Source organism: Schistocerca gregaria, chromosome 5 (assembly GCF_023897955.1).
Source record: "Schistocerca gregaria isolate iqSchGreg1 chromosome 5, iqSchGreg1.2, whole genome shotgun sequence".
In the NCBI taxonomy this organism is placed as follows: Eukaryota; Metazoa; Arthropoda; class Insecta; order Orthoptera; family Acrididae; genus Schistocerca; species Schistocerca gregaria.
Window position 1 is genome coordinate 423,303,532 of NC_064924.1, and position 18,174 is coordinate 423,321,705.

An 18,174-nucleotide genomic window follows, 5' to 3' on the forward strand; every position below is an offset into this window, starting at 1 on the left:
GTTTTAGATCAACCAGTTGGCACAGACATTGTTTTCTATCTTCTTCATTAACTCACATGGACCCATAACCATTGTTTTAGTAGGACACAACAGTCATATCACACACACTAATATTTACTGAGAGGAGGGGGGAGGGGGCGAGTGTACTCCATTAACACTAAGAAAGCCAAACCTCATTCTTAACAGAACAAACTTTTAAAAAATGTCTAAGGCAATCCAGGCATGTCACAAAAATGGAATAAACATAGGAGCTCTTGTCTGTTTGTTTAACTTTTAACACTATCTTTGACCACCTCTTTCTGATGCCTCCACATTCACCTTTCTCTCTCCTTTTCTCACAGTCTGAGTGACCTGCTCTTCCTTTTTAACCTCCACCAACCTACCTCTCTCTGCTCCATGGGGAAGGAACTAATAATTCTAAGAGCTGGAATATTTTCCTCTATTTTTGTGTCTCTGTTGGTTGTACTAAAAAAAATTCCCCTGTATGTTGTTACAGACCAGCAATTATGTCTCCCCCCGCCCCCTCAAGGAATTTTCCTATTAATACAGTAAACACTACATGTTGTATTTTAATCATTAATGTTTCATGCAACTGATACTGAATAACTTCCATATATTTCAGGAACTAAAATCTGTTTCACAAATGCTATATCCAGATATGTCCGTTGAAGGCATCCACAAGAAGATCAATCTTGCTGATGAACTCCTAGCTTGGGAACATGAACGGTACAGCATTAGAAGGCTTCCAGCTTTTACTTTATCGTCTCTCAGAGTAAGTGTTCAATCACAAATACTGTAGTCAGTTGTTTCATTGTGAGTAGTTTTTGGAATATTTTTTGTCTTCATGTTGTCTGTGAAATGACAAAAAACCACTGAGACTTGATATAATTTATATTTTGGTGAAATGCTTATGTACTACAGATCTTTTGCACCCATGCATTACTAATATTTCTAAATAACACTTTTTGTCAAAGAATGTTAACATCGAACATAAATTTAAATGTTTGGAAACTTTTGTGAAGGTATTTGTCTGAATTGTAGCCTTGTACAGATACGAAATGTGGACAGGTAGTTCAGACAAGAAGAGTAGGATTTTGAGATTTGGTGCCACAAAGGAATGCGGCAGATTAGATGGATTGATTGTGTAATTAATGAGATGGTACTGAATAGAATTGGAAAGAAAAGAACTTTGTGGCACAACTTGATTGGAACCAAGAGGTGAATACAGTAAGAAGATTTAAATGGATGTGGCATATGGTAATTATATGGGGATGAACAGACTTGCATAGCGTAGAGTAACATGGAATGCTGCATCGAACAAGCCTTTAGGTTGAAGGTCATGGTAACAATGTAACTGAAATTTAGTGTGAAAGATTCTTTGAACAGTAACTATAAATAAAATGCAATTTAACATTGTTTGATCTTTGCCTGACAGCTTTTTTTTCCATTGTTTGATAAAATGCCATTTAGTCTGAAATAAGTTAAGCATAACATTTGAAACTTACAAAACTTCTTAGAAAATATGTTTGCAACTGCTCAAAAAGTATCAAAAGTATCCCTCTTTTTTTTCACAAACTTATACAGTGAAATTCTGAAGGAGGATACTTTGCCAAAAGTTTATAAGGAGGACAGCTTAAGACGAAGTTTTCTCAGCACTCGTAAATATTATACATGCACAATATATCATGATAAACATGAGTATTATCACACTTTGTGAAAGATCATGTGAAAATTGTGTAAGCAGCAAAATATTGGAGTCTGGAATTTCTAATGTGCACACACAATCTCACACAAAGGCTGCATTATACTTTTGCCTAAATAAAGTTTGGATACTTTGAAGAAATAAGTCTTATGTTGCCTCTGTGTGTGTGTGTGTGTGTGTGTGTGTGTGTGTGTGTGTGTGTGTGTGTGTGTGTCAAATCAACGTGAAAACTTACCGAACTTTGTATTTTTTTATTAGAGTCATAAAGAAGCAAGAAGGCACACGATATTGGACACCAGAGATTCAACAGATGTGACTCATCTAGTGCAAAATATTCAAGTTGTTGCTGAAGCCCTTGCTAGGCATATTTATAATTTATCATCAGGAGAAGTATTCTCGGAGAATCTTGTAAGTCCATAAATACTGATGTTGGCTGTATTTGTACACCTATGGCTGTCTTGTTAATCATGAATATTTCTTGTGTAGGGTGTGCAGGTGGAGTCAATCAGCTCATGGCTGGATTTTCTGAGTTCTCAACCACGTTCAGCTCAGCTTTTAGCTGACAAACAGAATACACTGGTCTCAACTCTCAAGGACACCATGTCCAGGTGTGTTAACATTACAAATGAAAGTTTCTACTTTTTTTTTAATACCCCCTACATTTATCAGTGCATGAATCTGTGGTTATATTCAAATAAACATTTAATAATGTTTCAAATGTTCATTGACATTATTAGGAAAAGATTAGATTGCTACTCATTGTAAAGAAGAGTAACACAACAAAAAGACCTGCACATTAGCTTACGGCCCAAACCTTCTGCAGATAAGAATAACGCGCAGGCACAGACACGACCATGGGAGAGTAGCGCAAGTACACTGTACCAGCTTCAGTTCACTCATCTATTGAAAACTGCTGACAAGGTTAATTATTACACTGTAAATGAAATCAACAACTAATCGATATCTGGCATCATGACAGTTGGTGCTAGAAATGTATCACTTCCAAGTGATCTTGGTACTTTCTGAGAATGTATGCCTCTGCTGATGTACATGTTCTTGCTATTAGTTTCTGTGCATTTTCTTCATAGTTGTTTATATGTTTGTTCAGTATATTATGTGTGGGTATTAGCACAGTTAAATGTTTCTTTGTGTTAACCAATCTGTGATTGCTTTACTTAATCACCTTACTGAAAATTAAAGCAAAAAAACAGGTTATGAGCCCAGCAGACCCAGTAAGCACAGTTACTTAAAAATCACAAAACAAAAAAGAAAACTTAAGTCCACAATCAATTTTTATGGCATTAAATTCATTTTCACTTGTAGAAAATCTGAAAGGAAGAGAGAACTAAAATAAGATTCAGTTCACACTGAAAACATATTTTCAACGTGAAACAGACAGGAATGCATCTCATTTGAAGTAAAGGATGAGGAGTCGAAAGTGTATGATGCTAGAGCAAAAATAATATTGCCAATTGATCCAGCAATTTAGGTGTGCCTGCAGAACATGAAAATGACAAAAGAAGTATGGGACAATGTAAAACAGGTATGTGAGAACTCAGGACTTTACAGGAGGATTGGTTTGCTGACTACACTCCTCACAACTTGACTAGAGAACTGTACGCACATCAGTAGAATAATATGTATCTAAAATTCACACTTCTAATAAGTTGAACTCTTTGAATTTTGAAGTGAAAGAGAGTGGGTAGGGTGCATTTTGTCTGCAGTATATGAGATGACTGCAAAGTAGTGACTGAGAGCCTGGAGAATTCCAATAACTAATAATTGGAGACTCTATTAAAACTTAAGTTGTTGCAGGAAGTTAAGTATGAAAACCATTACCACTCAATGATTAGTGGCACAGATTTTCAAGTGAACAAGAAAAATAAGCTTTTCACACGATCTCTGTGAAGGACCAAGATGCTGTAAATATGATAAGTCTGGTCATGTTACAAGAAACTGTCGCAGCAAAACCAAGGGAAGAAGCGAGTCATCTGAAAGAACTTAAAAATTACTGTCTTCACTGTATCAGATAAAGGTATAAAACAATGACTGGTATATTTGCATTGGTACTTCAGCAAATGTTTAAACTCCCATGGGTAATGAATTCATGTAGGTCAATGTTAACTCCACAAGTGATAATGGGAATAATGGTGAGAATTTATCTGTTGAAGGAATTGGTGACACACACATTGATGCACAAGTTGGTAGAAAATATACTAAATGTAAAGTAACACAGATTCTGTACATGCTACAGTTAAGCACAAATTACCTTTCTGTAAGAAAGGCTCTACAACGGGACATACCATCATATTTAATAAAGATAAGCGAAAGAATCCATTTCCAGTACCAACTCACGATAATGGTGTGTACAAATTGGACCAATCAGATAATTGTTCAGTTAAAGCCAAGTATGTGTCACTATTAAACGATGTGAATTTGCAGCACAAGTCTAGGACATGTAAGCCCTGACATAAAGGAAGTTTTGCAGGATTTAAGCATATAGGAACTCTTGGTTCTCCATATGTTACATGACAAAAGGTAAACAGAGAAGATTACCTCTCCGACATCCTAAGTCAATTTCCTGTAATTAGTACAGGGTGGAGCAAATGGCCTGGGCTACTGGATATGATTGGATGTGAATGTATGCGTTAACACCACCACCACGTCTGTGCCTGCTATGTGATCCACACCATTTCAGAGTGTAATGTGGGCTGTGTCAGTGAGAGTGGACCAGTGCAAAGGAGACTGATATTCTCAGTGGAGCAGCGGGTGTTCATTGTGAAAAGTTTTGTGACAACGAAGTCATGATGTGGTCAGTTGTTTGCTGAGAAGTTTTGTGATGTCAAAGTGCCAGAAAAGTGTGCCATGCATTTCTTAGTCCAAAAATGGAATCAGACAGGATCTGTTTGAACAAGTGAAAAAACATTCTGAAATGTGTCCACACACCAGAAAATGTGGCTGCAGTTCACCAGAAAGTGCTTCAGAGTCCTACCAAATAAATAAAATACCTGTTGCAAGAGACTGGCATGTCACATTGATCAAGTGGACGAATGCTCCACCTGGACACAAATGTGTGTGTTTTTCATGAATTAAAAATCAGCAAATGCTCCTCAGTACCTTCAGTTTTCTGAGTGGTTGTTCACTGAGGTAACAAAGAATGGCTAGGACATGGATCACTTCTTTGTCTGATGCAGCCTGGTTTCACCTGAGTCGTTACGCAGAATCACAGGTACCGGGCAGCAGAGAATCAGCTTTTCCACAAAACACCATTCCATGATCAGAAGGTTGGGGTTTTGTTAGCAGTGTGTGCACACTGCATTATTAGGCCCATCTTCTTTCATCAGACTTTGGCTTTGGCAAGCATTACATTGCCAACGTTTTGAAACCATTTGTTCCAGCATTAACTTAGGAGGAAACCTCCTACACTTGATTCCAGTAGGATGGAACGGCAACCCAAATAGCCAGCCGAACCTCTGAGCACATTTACACAATCTTCATTCCTGATGGGGTTAATAGTTAAGGTCAGTCTGGTCGCAGCCCTAGCTGGCCACTCGGGTCGCCTGATCTGTCAGTGGGTGATTACTTTGTGTGGGAAACCCTCAAGTTAAGGTGTATTGCAGTAACCCTCATAGTCTTCAAGAACTGTAGCAGAACATTTCAGATGATATTGCAGTAATTTCAGTGGTCCAGCTTCAATCTGCCTTCAGCAAATTGCAACTTGCTGACCAGTGCCCAAAAGTGCTAAGAGATTAGTGGTGGTCATTTTCAACATCTGATATATTCAGGTTAGTGGTGTATTTCCTTCCTCAGCAGTGTTTTTTTTAATTTCTGGAACTGTTCTTCGGACCACTTTTATTTGCCCCACCCTATATATTCTGTCTTGTGTGGACAAATGGAAACAAGATGAATTTGTGGTGTCAAATGTTTCCTGACTGTGATAGATGATGAACACGTGAAGCAATACTGACCTTACGACTTATCTTAGAAGAAAGATTAAGGAAAGGCAAACCTACATTTCTAGAATTTGTAGACTTAGAGAAAGCTTTTGACAATGTTGACTGGAACACTCTTTCAAATTCTGAAGGTGGCAGGGGTAAAATACAGGGAGCGAAAGGCTATTTACAATTTGTACAGGAACCAGATGGCAGTTAAGAGTGTCGAGGGACATGGAAGGGAAGCAGTGGTTGGGAAGGGAGTGAGACAGGGTTGTAGTCTCTCCCCAATGTTATTAAATTGAGCAATCAGTAAAGGAAACATAAGAAAAGTTCGGTGTAGGTATTAAAATCCATGGAGAAAAAATAAAAACTTTGAGGTTTGCCGATGACATTGTAATTCTGTCAGACACAGCAAAGGACTTGGAAGAGCAATTGAACGGTATGGACGGTGTCTTGAAAGGAGGATATAAGATGAACATCAACAAAAGCAAAACGAGGATGTATGGAAGTGAAACATGGACGAGAAATAGTTTAGACAAGAAGAGAATAGAAGTTTCCGAAGTGTGGTGCTATAGAAGAATGCTGGAGATTAGATGGGTAGGTCACATAACTAATGATGAAGTATTGAATAAGATCGGGGAGAAGAGAAGTTTGTGGCACAGCTTTACCAGAAGAAGGGATCGTTTAGTAGGACATATTCTGAGGCATCAAGGGATCACAATTTAGTATTGGAGGGTAAAAATCTTAGAGGGAGACCAAGAGATGAATACACTAAGCAGATTCAGAAGGATGTAGGTTGCAGTAGGTACTAGGAGATGAAGAAGCTTTCAGAGGGTAGAGTAGCATGGAGAGCTGCATGAAACCAGTCTCAGGACTGAAGACCACAACAACGACGACAACAACAACAACAAGTGACAAAAGCACTGTACCGGGAACTATCACAAATGTCAGGAAGCTAGTAGAAATAAGCAACTGGTTGTAAAATTAGTGTCTTGTGCACAGACATTGAGAAGGAATGTGAGAGACAGAAAATAGCAGTTGTCTTGAAGAACAAAGGAATAATTCATCAAATAATAATACCCTACGCTCTACAACAAAACAGAGTAGCAGAAAGGTGTAATACAACAATATTAAGGAAAGGCAAATACTTTTTATTTGATGCAGGTTCACCAAAAGCATATTTGCGGGAGGGGGGGGGGGGGGGAGGGGGGAGAAACAGTCCACAGCTGCTTACCTTTTAATAGATCTATAAAATCTTCAAAATGCATGACACAAGAATCAGCTTTTACAGGAAGAAAACTTGACTGTGGGCATTTAAGAATATTTTGCAGCAAGACCTTTATCCAGCTACCACAAGCAAGCAGGCGTACATGTTATAAGAACAATATTGAATGCATATTGGTAGAATATTGTGAACAGAGTGAGGCATATCACCTATTTAAACCCAGCCAATGTAAATTAATAAAGGCAAGAAGTGTGATATTTAAAGAAACGACTAGTCGGAAGGATGGTGATATAAAAGTGCCTAAAAAGTCTTGGAAGCCAGTCCGGCGATAAACTTATACTGTTATCATCAATTATAGGCATAAATGTAATTGTGCAATTCTAATTTTTTTTAGAAAAGGCCTATCCTCATTCAAAATGACCATTATCTAATTTCATTGTACAATTATGTGAAAAATAGGTTAATTTTGAGAATTTTCAGAAACTTACAAAACTATATTTTCATAAGTTACCGGTAAGTGTGTTTCAGATACATAATATTTTTCATAGCAAATCAGCATTTGTGGTTCACAGTTCTGCCAAATAATAAATCACCCCTGAATTTCATTGTATATCAACACAAATCTCGAATTTTCGGAAGCCACCAGTGTCCTTTGCATAACCTACGAGCAACCGGTAGCAAATCAGCATGTGCGATTTAGTTACTATAGCAGACATTCTAATTAACATATTGCGTTATTTATGGCTTTCCCTTAAAGAGGAGCAGCTGTATGTATTATCTGCATTTATCATAAATTAATTCTGTTTTCGAGTTTGCTAACAATGATAAATAACCTCAAAACATTTTAGGAAACTGGTAATTTCTGCCACAGGTTTTTGTGTTGCCTAAATAGAAATCTCATTCAGTGTATTTGCTTCAGTTGTTCTAGAGGATTAACAACTTTTTATCTCAACAGATCAAAAGATAATCAGCAGGCTTAATTTAAAGTTATTTGTTCACTGCCTTGAACATTGCACTAGCCAAAATGCTGCCCCACAGTGAATGCTGTATTCGAACAGGGGTGAATTGTTAGTTGTTTGCAAGCACCTGGAAATCACCTTAATCACTGTTAAATGATTGGCAGCTGCTGCATATCAGTGTGTTGCAAGAGCTCTCAAGTACTATCTACTATGCTCTCATGTGAATTCTGTCTCCTCTGCAGAAAGTACAGAATCTGTCATTACCTGTCCACTTGATTGTGTGTCTAAAGTAGATGTAGGTGTCCTGTATAGGGTGTGTGAGGGCCAGGGAGGACTCGAGGTGTTCTATTGATCCCCCTAACAAACAAGTCTGAGGTGCTGTCTCTAACTGAAACTGAGCCATTGGGACTCACTTCACTTGTTTTGGGGAAACCAGTTTTGTCTGGTGCCAGGAACAGGCAAATGCAAAAGAGTAGGGTTCTATTAGTTCATAGTACTGCTACTGATGGCACGATGTAGGGAAATGGCACCAAGGGACAGGAGAAGAAACCAGGTGCACTCGGAGTATATGCCTGGAAGCCTATTCCAGCAGCCATTGTGGGAACAGCATGTAGCGAATTGCAGATTGTGGCACACATTAGAACAAATGTTTCCTGTCGTCTGGCCTCAGAGGTCATTCTTGAGTCATTCCAGAGAATGGTAGAGAAGGTTGAGAAGACCAGCCTTGTGCGTGGAGTTTCAGTGAAGCCCTCAATTTGCAAAATTGTCCCCAGAACTGATCGTGGCTCTTTGGTTCTGAGGCAAGTGGAAGGACTGAACCAGAGACGTTAAAGGTTCTGCGACAAGCTAAATGCAACTTCCTGGACTTGAACAATATGGTTAAGAACTGTAGAGTCCCCCTAAATGGGTCAGGTGTGCTCTGTACATCAAATGCCACTACTCGGGTAGCTGACTGTATGTGGGGTGCACACAAGGGCTTTTTAGACTAGGTGACTCTCCATCTGATCAGATAATTATAGCTGTAGGAAACCCAGAAGTATCAATGTAAGATCGAAAGAAATGCCTCCCACAAGTAGGAGTATTTAACTCCTAATGGTAAACTGCTGAAGCATTCGTAACAAAGTGTCAGAGTTTGAAGCACTTGATAAAGTAATGAAGTTCACATAATACTGGTGGTTTGATGAACCCTCTGCCAGGTGCTTAAATGTGATTTTCAAAGTATCCAAGTAGATGTAAATACTACGTACAGAAAGTTGATCGAAACCTGAAATTGATAGCAGTGAGTTTTTGGGTAAAATTTAAGTGTATATTGAAAGGATAGGCAAATATGAAATGGGGGTGGTGATTTATGACAGTAGACAAATTTAAATCCACAGAGATAGAAATTGAAGCTGCATGTGAGATTGTTTGGGGAAGACTCAATATCAGAAGTGGACATAAGATGATGAGTGGATTCTTCTACTGCCCTGAGACTCATTTCCTGGTGTATCCGAGATTTTAGAGTAAAACTCCGTTCATTTGTATGTAAGTTCCCCAATCGTACTGCAATCATTGGGGGGAGTGTAATGGCCAGATGATTAATTGGGAAAATTACTGTTATGTTAGCAGTGGGCGTGGTAAGACACCCTGTGGAACATTCCTAAATGCATTCTCTGAAAACTACTTAAAAGAGATAGTTGAGAACCCCCACTCATAATGAAAGTATATTTGATCTATTGACAATGAATACATCTGGCCTCTTTGAGGACATCCACATCAAAAGTGGTATCAGTGACTATGTCATGGTTGTGACAATGGTTGCCAAAGTAGAAAAGACAACTAGAACAAACAGAAAAATAAATATGTTCAATAAACAAGATAAAAAATCAGTAGTGTTATATCTCAACGAGGAACTTGAAACTTTCAGCACAGGGAAGTAGCATGTAGAGGAACTATGGCTCAAGTTTAAAAGAATAGTTGGCCATGCACTCGATAGATACATACCCAGTAGAGTAGTTCATAATGGGAGGGAACCTCCATGGTACAAAGTCACTGTAAAGAAACTTTTAAGGAAACACATACACTACTGGCCAGTAAAATTGCTACACCACAAAGATGACGTGCTACAGACGCGAAATTTAACGGACAGGAAGATGATGTTGTGATATGCAAATGATTAGCTTTTCAGAGCATTCACACAACGTTGGCGCCGGTGGCAACACCTACAACGTGCTGACATGAGGAAAGTTTCCAAGCGATTTCTCGTACACAAATAGCAGTTAACCAGCATTGCCTGGTGAAACATTGTTGTGATGCCTCGTGTAAGGAGGAGAAATGCGTACCATCACGTTTCTGATTTTGATAAAGGTCGGATTGTAGCCTATCGCGATTGCGGTTTATCCTATCCCGACATTGATGTTTGCATTGGTTGAGATCCAATTACTGTTAGAAGAATATGGAATCGGTGGGTTCAGGAGAGTGCTGGATCCCCATGGCCTTGTATCAATAGTAGTCGAGATGATGGGCATCTTATCCGCATGGTGGTAATGGGTCATGCAGCCACGTCTTGATCCTTGAGTCAACAGATGGGGACGTTAGCAAGACAACCACTGTTTGCATGAACAGTTCGGCGACGTTTGCAGCAGCATGAACTATCAGCTCGGAGACCATGGCTGTGGTTACCCACGACACTGCATCAGACAGGAGCACCTGTGATGGTGTACTCAACGACGAACCTGGGTGCACAAATGGCAAAATGTCATTTTTGCAGATGATTCCAGGTTCTGTTTACAGCATCATGATGGTCGCATCCGTGTATATAGACATCGCGGTGGACGCACATTGGAAGTGTGTATTTGTCATCGCCATACTAGCATATCACCCGGCGTGATGGTAAGGGGTGCCATTGGTTACACTTCTCGGTCACCTCTTGTTTGCATTCACGGCACTTTGAACAGCAGACGTTACATTTCAGATGTGTTAAGACATGTGGCTCTACCCTTCATTCGATCCATGTGAAACACTAAATTTCAGCAGGATAATGCACGACTGCATGTTGCAGGTCCTGTACAGGACTTTCTGGATACAGAAAATGTTTGACTGCTGCCCTGGCCCGCACATTCTCCAATTGAAAACGTTCGATCAATGGTGGCCGAGCAACTGGCTTGTCACAATACGCTTGTCACTACTCTTGATGAACTGTGGTATTGTGTTGAAGCTGCATGGGCAGCTGTACCTGTACACGCCATCTAAGCTCTGTTTGACTCAATGTCCAGGCATATCACGGCCGTTATTACAGCCAGAGGTGGTTGTTCTGGGTACTGATTTCTCAGGATCTATGCACCCAAATTGTGTGAAAATGTAATCACATGTCAGTTCTAGTATAATATATTTGTCTAATGAATTCCAGTTTATCATCTGCATTTCTTGTGTAGCAATTTTAATGGCCAGTAGTGTATTACTGTATAATATGTGTAAGTCAAAGTGTAGGGCTTAGAGAAATGCTGAATGAAATGTTTGGTTGTGAAGAGGGCAATGCATGATGTCTTCAATTACTACCTTAGCAGAAAAATTTTAAATGATCTTTCATGCATCCCAAAGAAACTCTGGTCATATGTAAAGGCTGTTGGTGGCACCAAAGTTAGTGTCCAGTCCCTATTGAATGAGAGAGTTACTTATATTGAGAGTAGCAAAGCAAAAGTTGAAATGTGTAATTCCATTTTTCAAATGCTCCTTTGTGAAGAAAACTGCAGGAAAAGTGCCTAATTTAATCCTCATACCACTGAAAAGATGAACGAAATAAGTATTAGTGTCAGAGGTGTTGAGAAACAGCTGATATCATTAAAATTGAACAAAGCTTCAGGGCTTGATGGAATCCGTGTGGGATTCAAAACTGAATTTGTGGCTGAATTAGTCTTTCTTCTAACTACAATCTTTCGTAGATCCCTCAAAAAAAAAAAAAAAAAAAAAAAAAACTGTGCCCAGTTCTTGGAAAAGGCACAAGTCACACCCATCTGCAAGAAGTGTAGTGGGTCATATCCCATAAAGTGTCCTAGCGGTCCTCACTCGCCCATCTTGGATTCTGTTAAAAATTGTGTGTAAATGTATGTTTTAGGTCATTGTGCAAAATTTTGGCTCAATTCTTTTGGTGGTTCCAGAGCTAGGGCCACCTTACTGGACCCATACCAAGTCATAAAGTGCATTGGGGTGAATAATTTGGCCAGCTTTGGTATAGCTTTGTGCATCTTTTGTGACATCTATCACCTTTAACACTAGTACAACTTTTGGTGATGAAAACAGCTACAGCACTCAGTATGTTCAGAAATTACTATCTCTTATGCTACTTGGTCTTAAAGTGACTTGTAAAATTTATCGTGAAAGATTTAAGTCGTACTTTATAAGCACCTTTTACAATAAGGGCAAATCAGCTATGACCTTTATATTTTAGCTGCTAGCCAACAACCAGTTGCTCACTATACTATACCAGAATTAGCATTAATGAATATATCGCTCTGATTTTATTGTCCCTTGTCTCAAGTGTCAAATTTAAAATTGCAAATTTACAGCATTTTTCAGGACTGGTTTTCAATATGGCTACCATCTCGGATCTTCTTTTAACTGACACCATTGGAAAGAGAGGGTTTTTTTTATAAGGAACATTAAAAAATACAATAATTTTCCATATAAGGTTTTTAAACTAGCTTGAAAGATATCTTAGCTTTTGCGCATATTGGTGCTTGACAGAATAACTTTAATGAATGGCATAAAAAAGTCAGTAAATAAAAAAAAACATTGTTATGAACAAAAACAAAGCAGTAAGTTTACAAAATGAACCAAGCAGCATAAATTTGTTGCTGGAGTTTATGAAACCATTTTCATGGCTCTAAAATTCTCAGATGTGCTCTTTAGCACCTCTGATGGGTAAGTGCATCTTGTTCTTCCAATGATGTTTGTCAGATGTTTTCAATCCACAATTTGCCAAAAATGCAGGCTATGTATTGCCCAGATTGGATGCTGTCAATTGGAACCCTAGAGAAATATGCTGATTGATCAACACTTGCAATAAATGACACTGTGTCATTGGATACTCTGCTAATTTGCAACCATTTGTCATCGATTTGTATGAAGCAGCAGTTTCCACTGCAACCATGCAACAATTTCCTCTGCAACTCTGCAACCGTTTTCAAATCTCCTTTCTTGCAAAGGTCTTACAGCATCAATTTCTTCCTTTGTGATAAAAAGGAATTTGATTCCATAAACTTGTTAATCACAAAATCTGAATAGATCACTTGGTGTTAGAATTTGACCTGAAGTTGGCCCTTGGAGACTTGTTTGGATGCTAATCGCTTTTTGTGCCCCCATTATCATCACATGGAGACATTCAGTGGCTAGTGGTGAAGAAGTTCCATTCTGCAATGATACTAAATTCATTGTAGTGCTTACATAGATTAATGAAGTTCTTGAAATTTTTGTATTGGGCAGCTGACCCATCGCTGAAATAGCTGATGTGCTTCAGCACTGGAAAGTGGATATGCAGGTGATCAGCCAACCTGGAGCAGAAAGCAGGAACTGTAACTGTATCATGTCACAAGCAGTCAGTGGTGATGCAGAAGCTAAGAGACTCGATCTTCCCAGTCAAAACCTTGTAATAAATAACAAAAGGATGTAATGTGAACTGACTATTTTTCCAACAGAAGCCTTGTACAGTGTCCTGCACAATAAATGAATAATTCTCTGCAAAATCAATCAGAAAAACCAGTATTCCACATTCTAGATTTTTTAGGTAGTTGCTTTGATGCTTTGCTATGTAATGGTGGTTTGAAAGATTCACAATTTTTTGGATAAATTCTTCAATCATTGACTGCCTTGTCTCCAGGATATCTCGGTCAGTGATTTCTTGTATTCAGTTTCTTCATCAATGTCGTTCCCTTCAAATGCAGCTTCTACAGATCTTTCCAAGACTTCTAATCCAGGGCATTGGTCACATCGTAGGAATACGCTATCTTTTGAATCCATATTTCAAACTGTTTTGGCTAACAAACTTATGTAGTCATCCATAATTGGCATCATTGCTAGCATCAACTTGACGTTTTGATGAACTGTATAAACACAAACTGATTGTGTTGCTGCTGAACCAATTGTGATGCACCACTTTGGCTGGAGCTCACAAAATTTGGAAAAGGTAACTTTGGTAAATTTTGTCTGCAATATTCTTGACAGGCTTCTTTAAAGTTACAAAGCAGCAGACGTTTCTGCATATTAACTTTTGGGCCAGCTGGTGTCCTTATGGCAACAAAGCCCTTTTTTTTCCAGGGCAGATTTGGCTGACTTCATCACTGTCATAGAATTTTACTGCACTTTGCTCAAAATCTTCTTGCAAAACCTTTCCTTGCTTTGGATCTGGTTTCACTAATATGTCTCTCTCTTCCTTCAGCTTTCTGGCAGTTTTCACCATTCGCTCAGACATGTGGAATTCTTCCATCAGTTTTTAATGCTCCAACTGCCAGGGGGCAAAGTTAAAATCTGAATTTTCTCAGAAGCTGAGAAAGATGGTATCCAGTTCCAATCGTACTACACTGCACATGAGCACAAAGATTTTTCCTTTAAACATAGAGCGGATTACTCCACGTAACTGTGCTATGAAAGAACGACAATGCAGAGTAATGTAATTTCACACCTCCAGCTTTGCTTTGAATTCATTGATGAACACTTTGTACGAAGAGCAATTATGGCATTTTTGACCTGTTTGCTGTTCTATGACATCATCTGCTTTAAGCCTGCCAATTTCAGCAATTTTGGTAGCCACAGCCATATGGACGTGCCTTATCTTTCGTTTTGCTTATCCACTAGAATCCCGGTTTGAAACGTACTGAAATTTTAGTGTTGGCACACCAACTGCTGTCAAGCTAGAGTTAAAGCTGTCTGAAGGAACTGTAGCATCTTCCTCTTTACACTATGATAATGGCAGTGGCTTGGCCTTTTTTGCATTGATGTCAACTCTACAAGCAGGGCAATCTTCTGTCCAGGCTTAATATTAACTGTTGTAAGTTGTTTCAAAAAGTCAGCTGTCACAGTGTCAGTAGGATGCAGACCATTGTTGAACACATGATTCTTCTTTTGAAGTGGATTGCAGCATGATTTCTGCAGATACTGAAACCTGGTCAACACTTCTGCTTCATGATGTAAACATATTTTGGCATTACAGTCAAGTTGAAATCCAACTCATCAAATGAGCAAATTCTGATTCTCCTCAGAGAGGTCACTAATTGATTTGTCTTAATATGGACTGCTCTTGGTACATATTTTCATTGTTTGAAGCCATAACAAGTCGTAACTTCAGCAAAGCTTCAACAATGGATTGAAGGAATCACAGGGTGTATACGACCTGGGACATCCGGGGAAAAACCCGGGAATTTTTTAGAATCCCGGGAATTTTCCATTGTTTTTGTTTTCAGTTAAATTTTTGTAATTTTGACTGGTAAGAACCGATACTCTAACAAATGTTATTATTGTATCCCGCTACTGCAGAATAATACTGCAGCAATAAAACATGGAACGAGAGAAAACATGAAAATAAAACCTAAGTCGCAAAGGAAATGCGCCATATACAACAACAAAACACAGTGCTCATACAAGCATCTGCCAACCAAAGTGTGTCAAGGGCCTTAGGAAGAATATGCAGTGCTTCCTAACAGCAAATTGCCTCCGATGAGTGTGACATGACTGCTGTTTACATTTGATTCATTTGAGCAGTTGCGGGCAGACTCTTGCGCATACGCAGTTGAGTCACGTATGAGTAGTACCTTCTCCCACTTCTGGCTACAGATGCGTGGCTGGGCGCCACTATCTAAATGGCTCCGGTTCGGAAATATCGTAGATCCAGGGGTGATGCACAGAGCAGTCTGAGTTGTAGTGTGGAGGTGGGTAGTCTCTACGTTACCTGTGTTATCGTTTAGTGATTTTGCTGTTTCCTCTTCATTTATTGTTCTCACATTAAATGAAAACCAAACGGATTTCTGTGGCCAGGAATTAAAATACATTCGCATAATTACGGAAGGCTAAAATACGTTCTTAGTTTCAGGCTTTATTTCCACCTTTCTGACAGTCGAGCATTAATCACCTTGCAGAACAATGAAGTTATTTTTGTCAGTTTTTTGCTGAAGAGATTTGGCTTTTATTAATATTTTGCGCTGAGACAGTCAATTTATTTGAAACAAAGTGTTTAATTTCACACTGTTGGATAGTTTCAACTGTTCGCTGCATTTCAAGTGCACGTTTTCCATCTTCTCCCTCATATGACATTTTCATAATAAAGAACCAAACATGAGTTAATACAGTACTGGTACTCAAGAAAATTTACATCCGAATCTGGACATACGATTGTGCACTTTAAGCTGAATTATGCATTTTAGTATAGTGCACGAAATTCTGATGCTCCTGAAGTATCCTTTGATGTCTTGTTTCTTTTATGACATAATGCAAAATCTTTTAATATTTTACACGTACTAACATGCAGTTTCCTGCGTCATCGTAGCTGCGCAGGCGCAGTGACGCCTGTTATCTGCCGCTCTCTGGCAACTGCTGAAACGATCAAATTGCTAACAGGTCACAGGAAAATATTGTGAATGGTGGCTTGAAAAGTGTTAGTTTCAAAGTAAATTTTCTTTTACGCAAGATGAACTGTCTGCGAGAATGTACGATGAATTTCTTAAATCGTAGTGTGTTTGACTCTCATTTAAAAATCAACTCTTTGAGGACGACCATCTAATTTTGAGATATTTATGTCATTATTAAAAATTTTACTGGTGCATTTGTATGATGTATCTTAAAGTGTAACACGCGCAAAATGATCAGCATTATATGTGGAAGCTTAGCTTCTCTTGCAGCGTATTAATCTTAGCGACCAATATTATTCGTGAAAGCTTTGTTTTTCTTCTAGCAAAACTATGTATATGAATTTAAACGATTAACTTTTCTTTTTGTGTGTTCGCTCTACTTAAGAGTGATCTTACTATTGGTTAACTACACTACGTGTCTTGTGCTGTCATCAGCTGCCGCAGTCATGGACTGTGCGGCTACTCCCGGCGGAGGTTCGAGTTCTCCCTCGGGCATGGGTGTGCGTGTTTGTTCTTAGGATAATTTAGGTTAAGTAGTGTGTATGCTTAGGAACTGATGACCTTGGCAGTTAAGTCCCATAAGATTTCACAAACATTTGAACATCAGCTACTGATACCACGTGACGTGAGCTATGACTGGCTTACAAAAGCGTGTCACAATATCGATTTCATTGCTTCGGAAAATAACATGCAGTGTTTGGTGGAATTCGAATTTATACCTCCGTAAAACGAAGATATGCAGCGTACGTGTTGCTGCACATCAAAGATCTTTCCGAAACTTGTTTTTTCCCCCTTGGGTTTTGTTTTCTAAAGTGCCGGAAAATTCTGTGTAGAACACCATAAACATTCTAGGGATTGATGAGTTTTACAGTGTCGAGGAAAAGTATACTGTCATTTAACAAGGAAAAAGTGTGGTTTCACCCGGGAGAAAGTGTATTTTCAACCACGAAATCCGGGAATTTTTTTTTCCTTGTCCACGTATACACCCTGAATCAACCAAGCTGCAAGTTAAACATTCACAGGTAAGAACCACAAATGAAACAGTGATTGACAATGTGCATACAAGCGTGGATGATACCCAAATCAAATTACATCTTATATAGTGAATGTATAAAATGAGAATACTGGAGAACGTTCCAGAAAAACAAAGAAAATCCTGGAAGTTTCTAGTGTCTTCTTATAAAACTGTTGTACCTGCATATAAGTTTCTGGAATCCATGCCTTGTTTTATAAAACAGTCATACCTGCATATCTAATTTCCAGAAGTTTCTGGAACCCTTATATAAAACAGTTGCACCTGCACTCAGAGGAACAAAAGTATCATGCTGCAAATAATTTGTACTTGCAAATCACATCACAAGTGCCGCGACATTTGCCAGCACAACAGCTGCCCACATGGTGATACATGCAATAAGTGTAACAGCATAGGTTTGTTTTACTCTATTTTAAATGCCTTATATGGAATATTAGCATTCAACCTTTTAAAGTCCCTTGTAGCAAAAAATGTGGTCTTATCAGTGGTGTCAATAAAAAGATCAGAGTTGATAGCAATATAGAAAACTGATCCTAGAAATTTGAGGACAACTGCCAGAGGTGCTGTGTTTTCAGTGTCAACAATTCCTGTTTATTCCTTGTCTTTAGAGTGTAACTATCTTCCATTTCAGTAGTTGCATGGTTCACATTAGTCTTCAAAAGACAGTTCTACTCATATGTAAAGCTTCACTGAAGCTTTTTTTTTTCCTAACAAAATATTTTCCTT

General features: G+C 38.7%; 1 protein-coding gene across 1 annotated transcript in view; it reads left to right on the forward strand.

Annotated features, from left to right (window-relative positions):
- LOC126273455 (nicalin) overlaps window positions 1–18,174 on the forward strand; it is a 123,668-nt gene that overhangs the window by 80,563 nt on the left and 24,931 nt on the right. Inside the window, exons 8-10 of the mRNA XM_049977011.1 lie at window positions 623–772; window positions 1,961–2,110; window positions 2,189–2,310. Coding sequence (XP_049832968.1) covers window positions 623–772; window positions 1,961–2,110; window positions 2,189–2,310 — 422 coding nt within the window. The remainder of the gene's footprint in view (window positions 1–622; window positions 773–1,960; window positions 2,111–2,188; window positions 2,311–18,174) is intronic.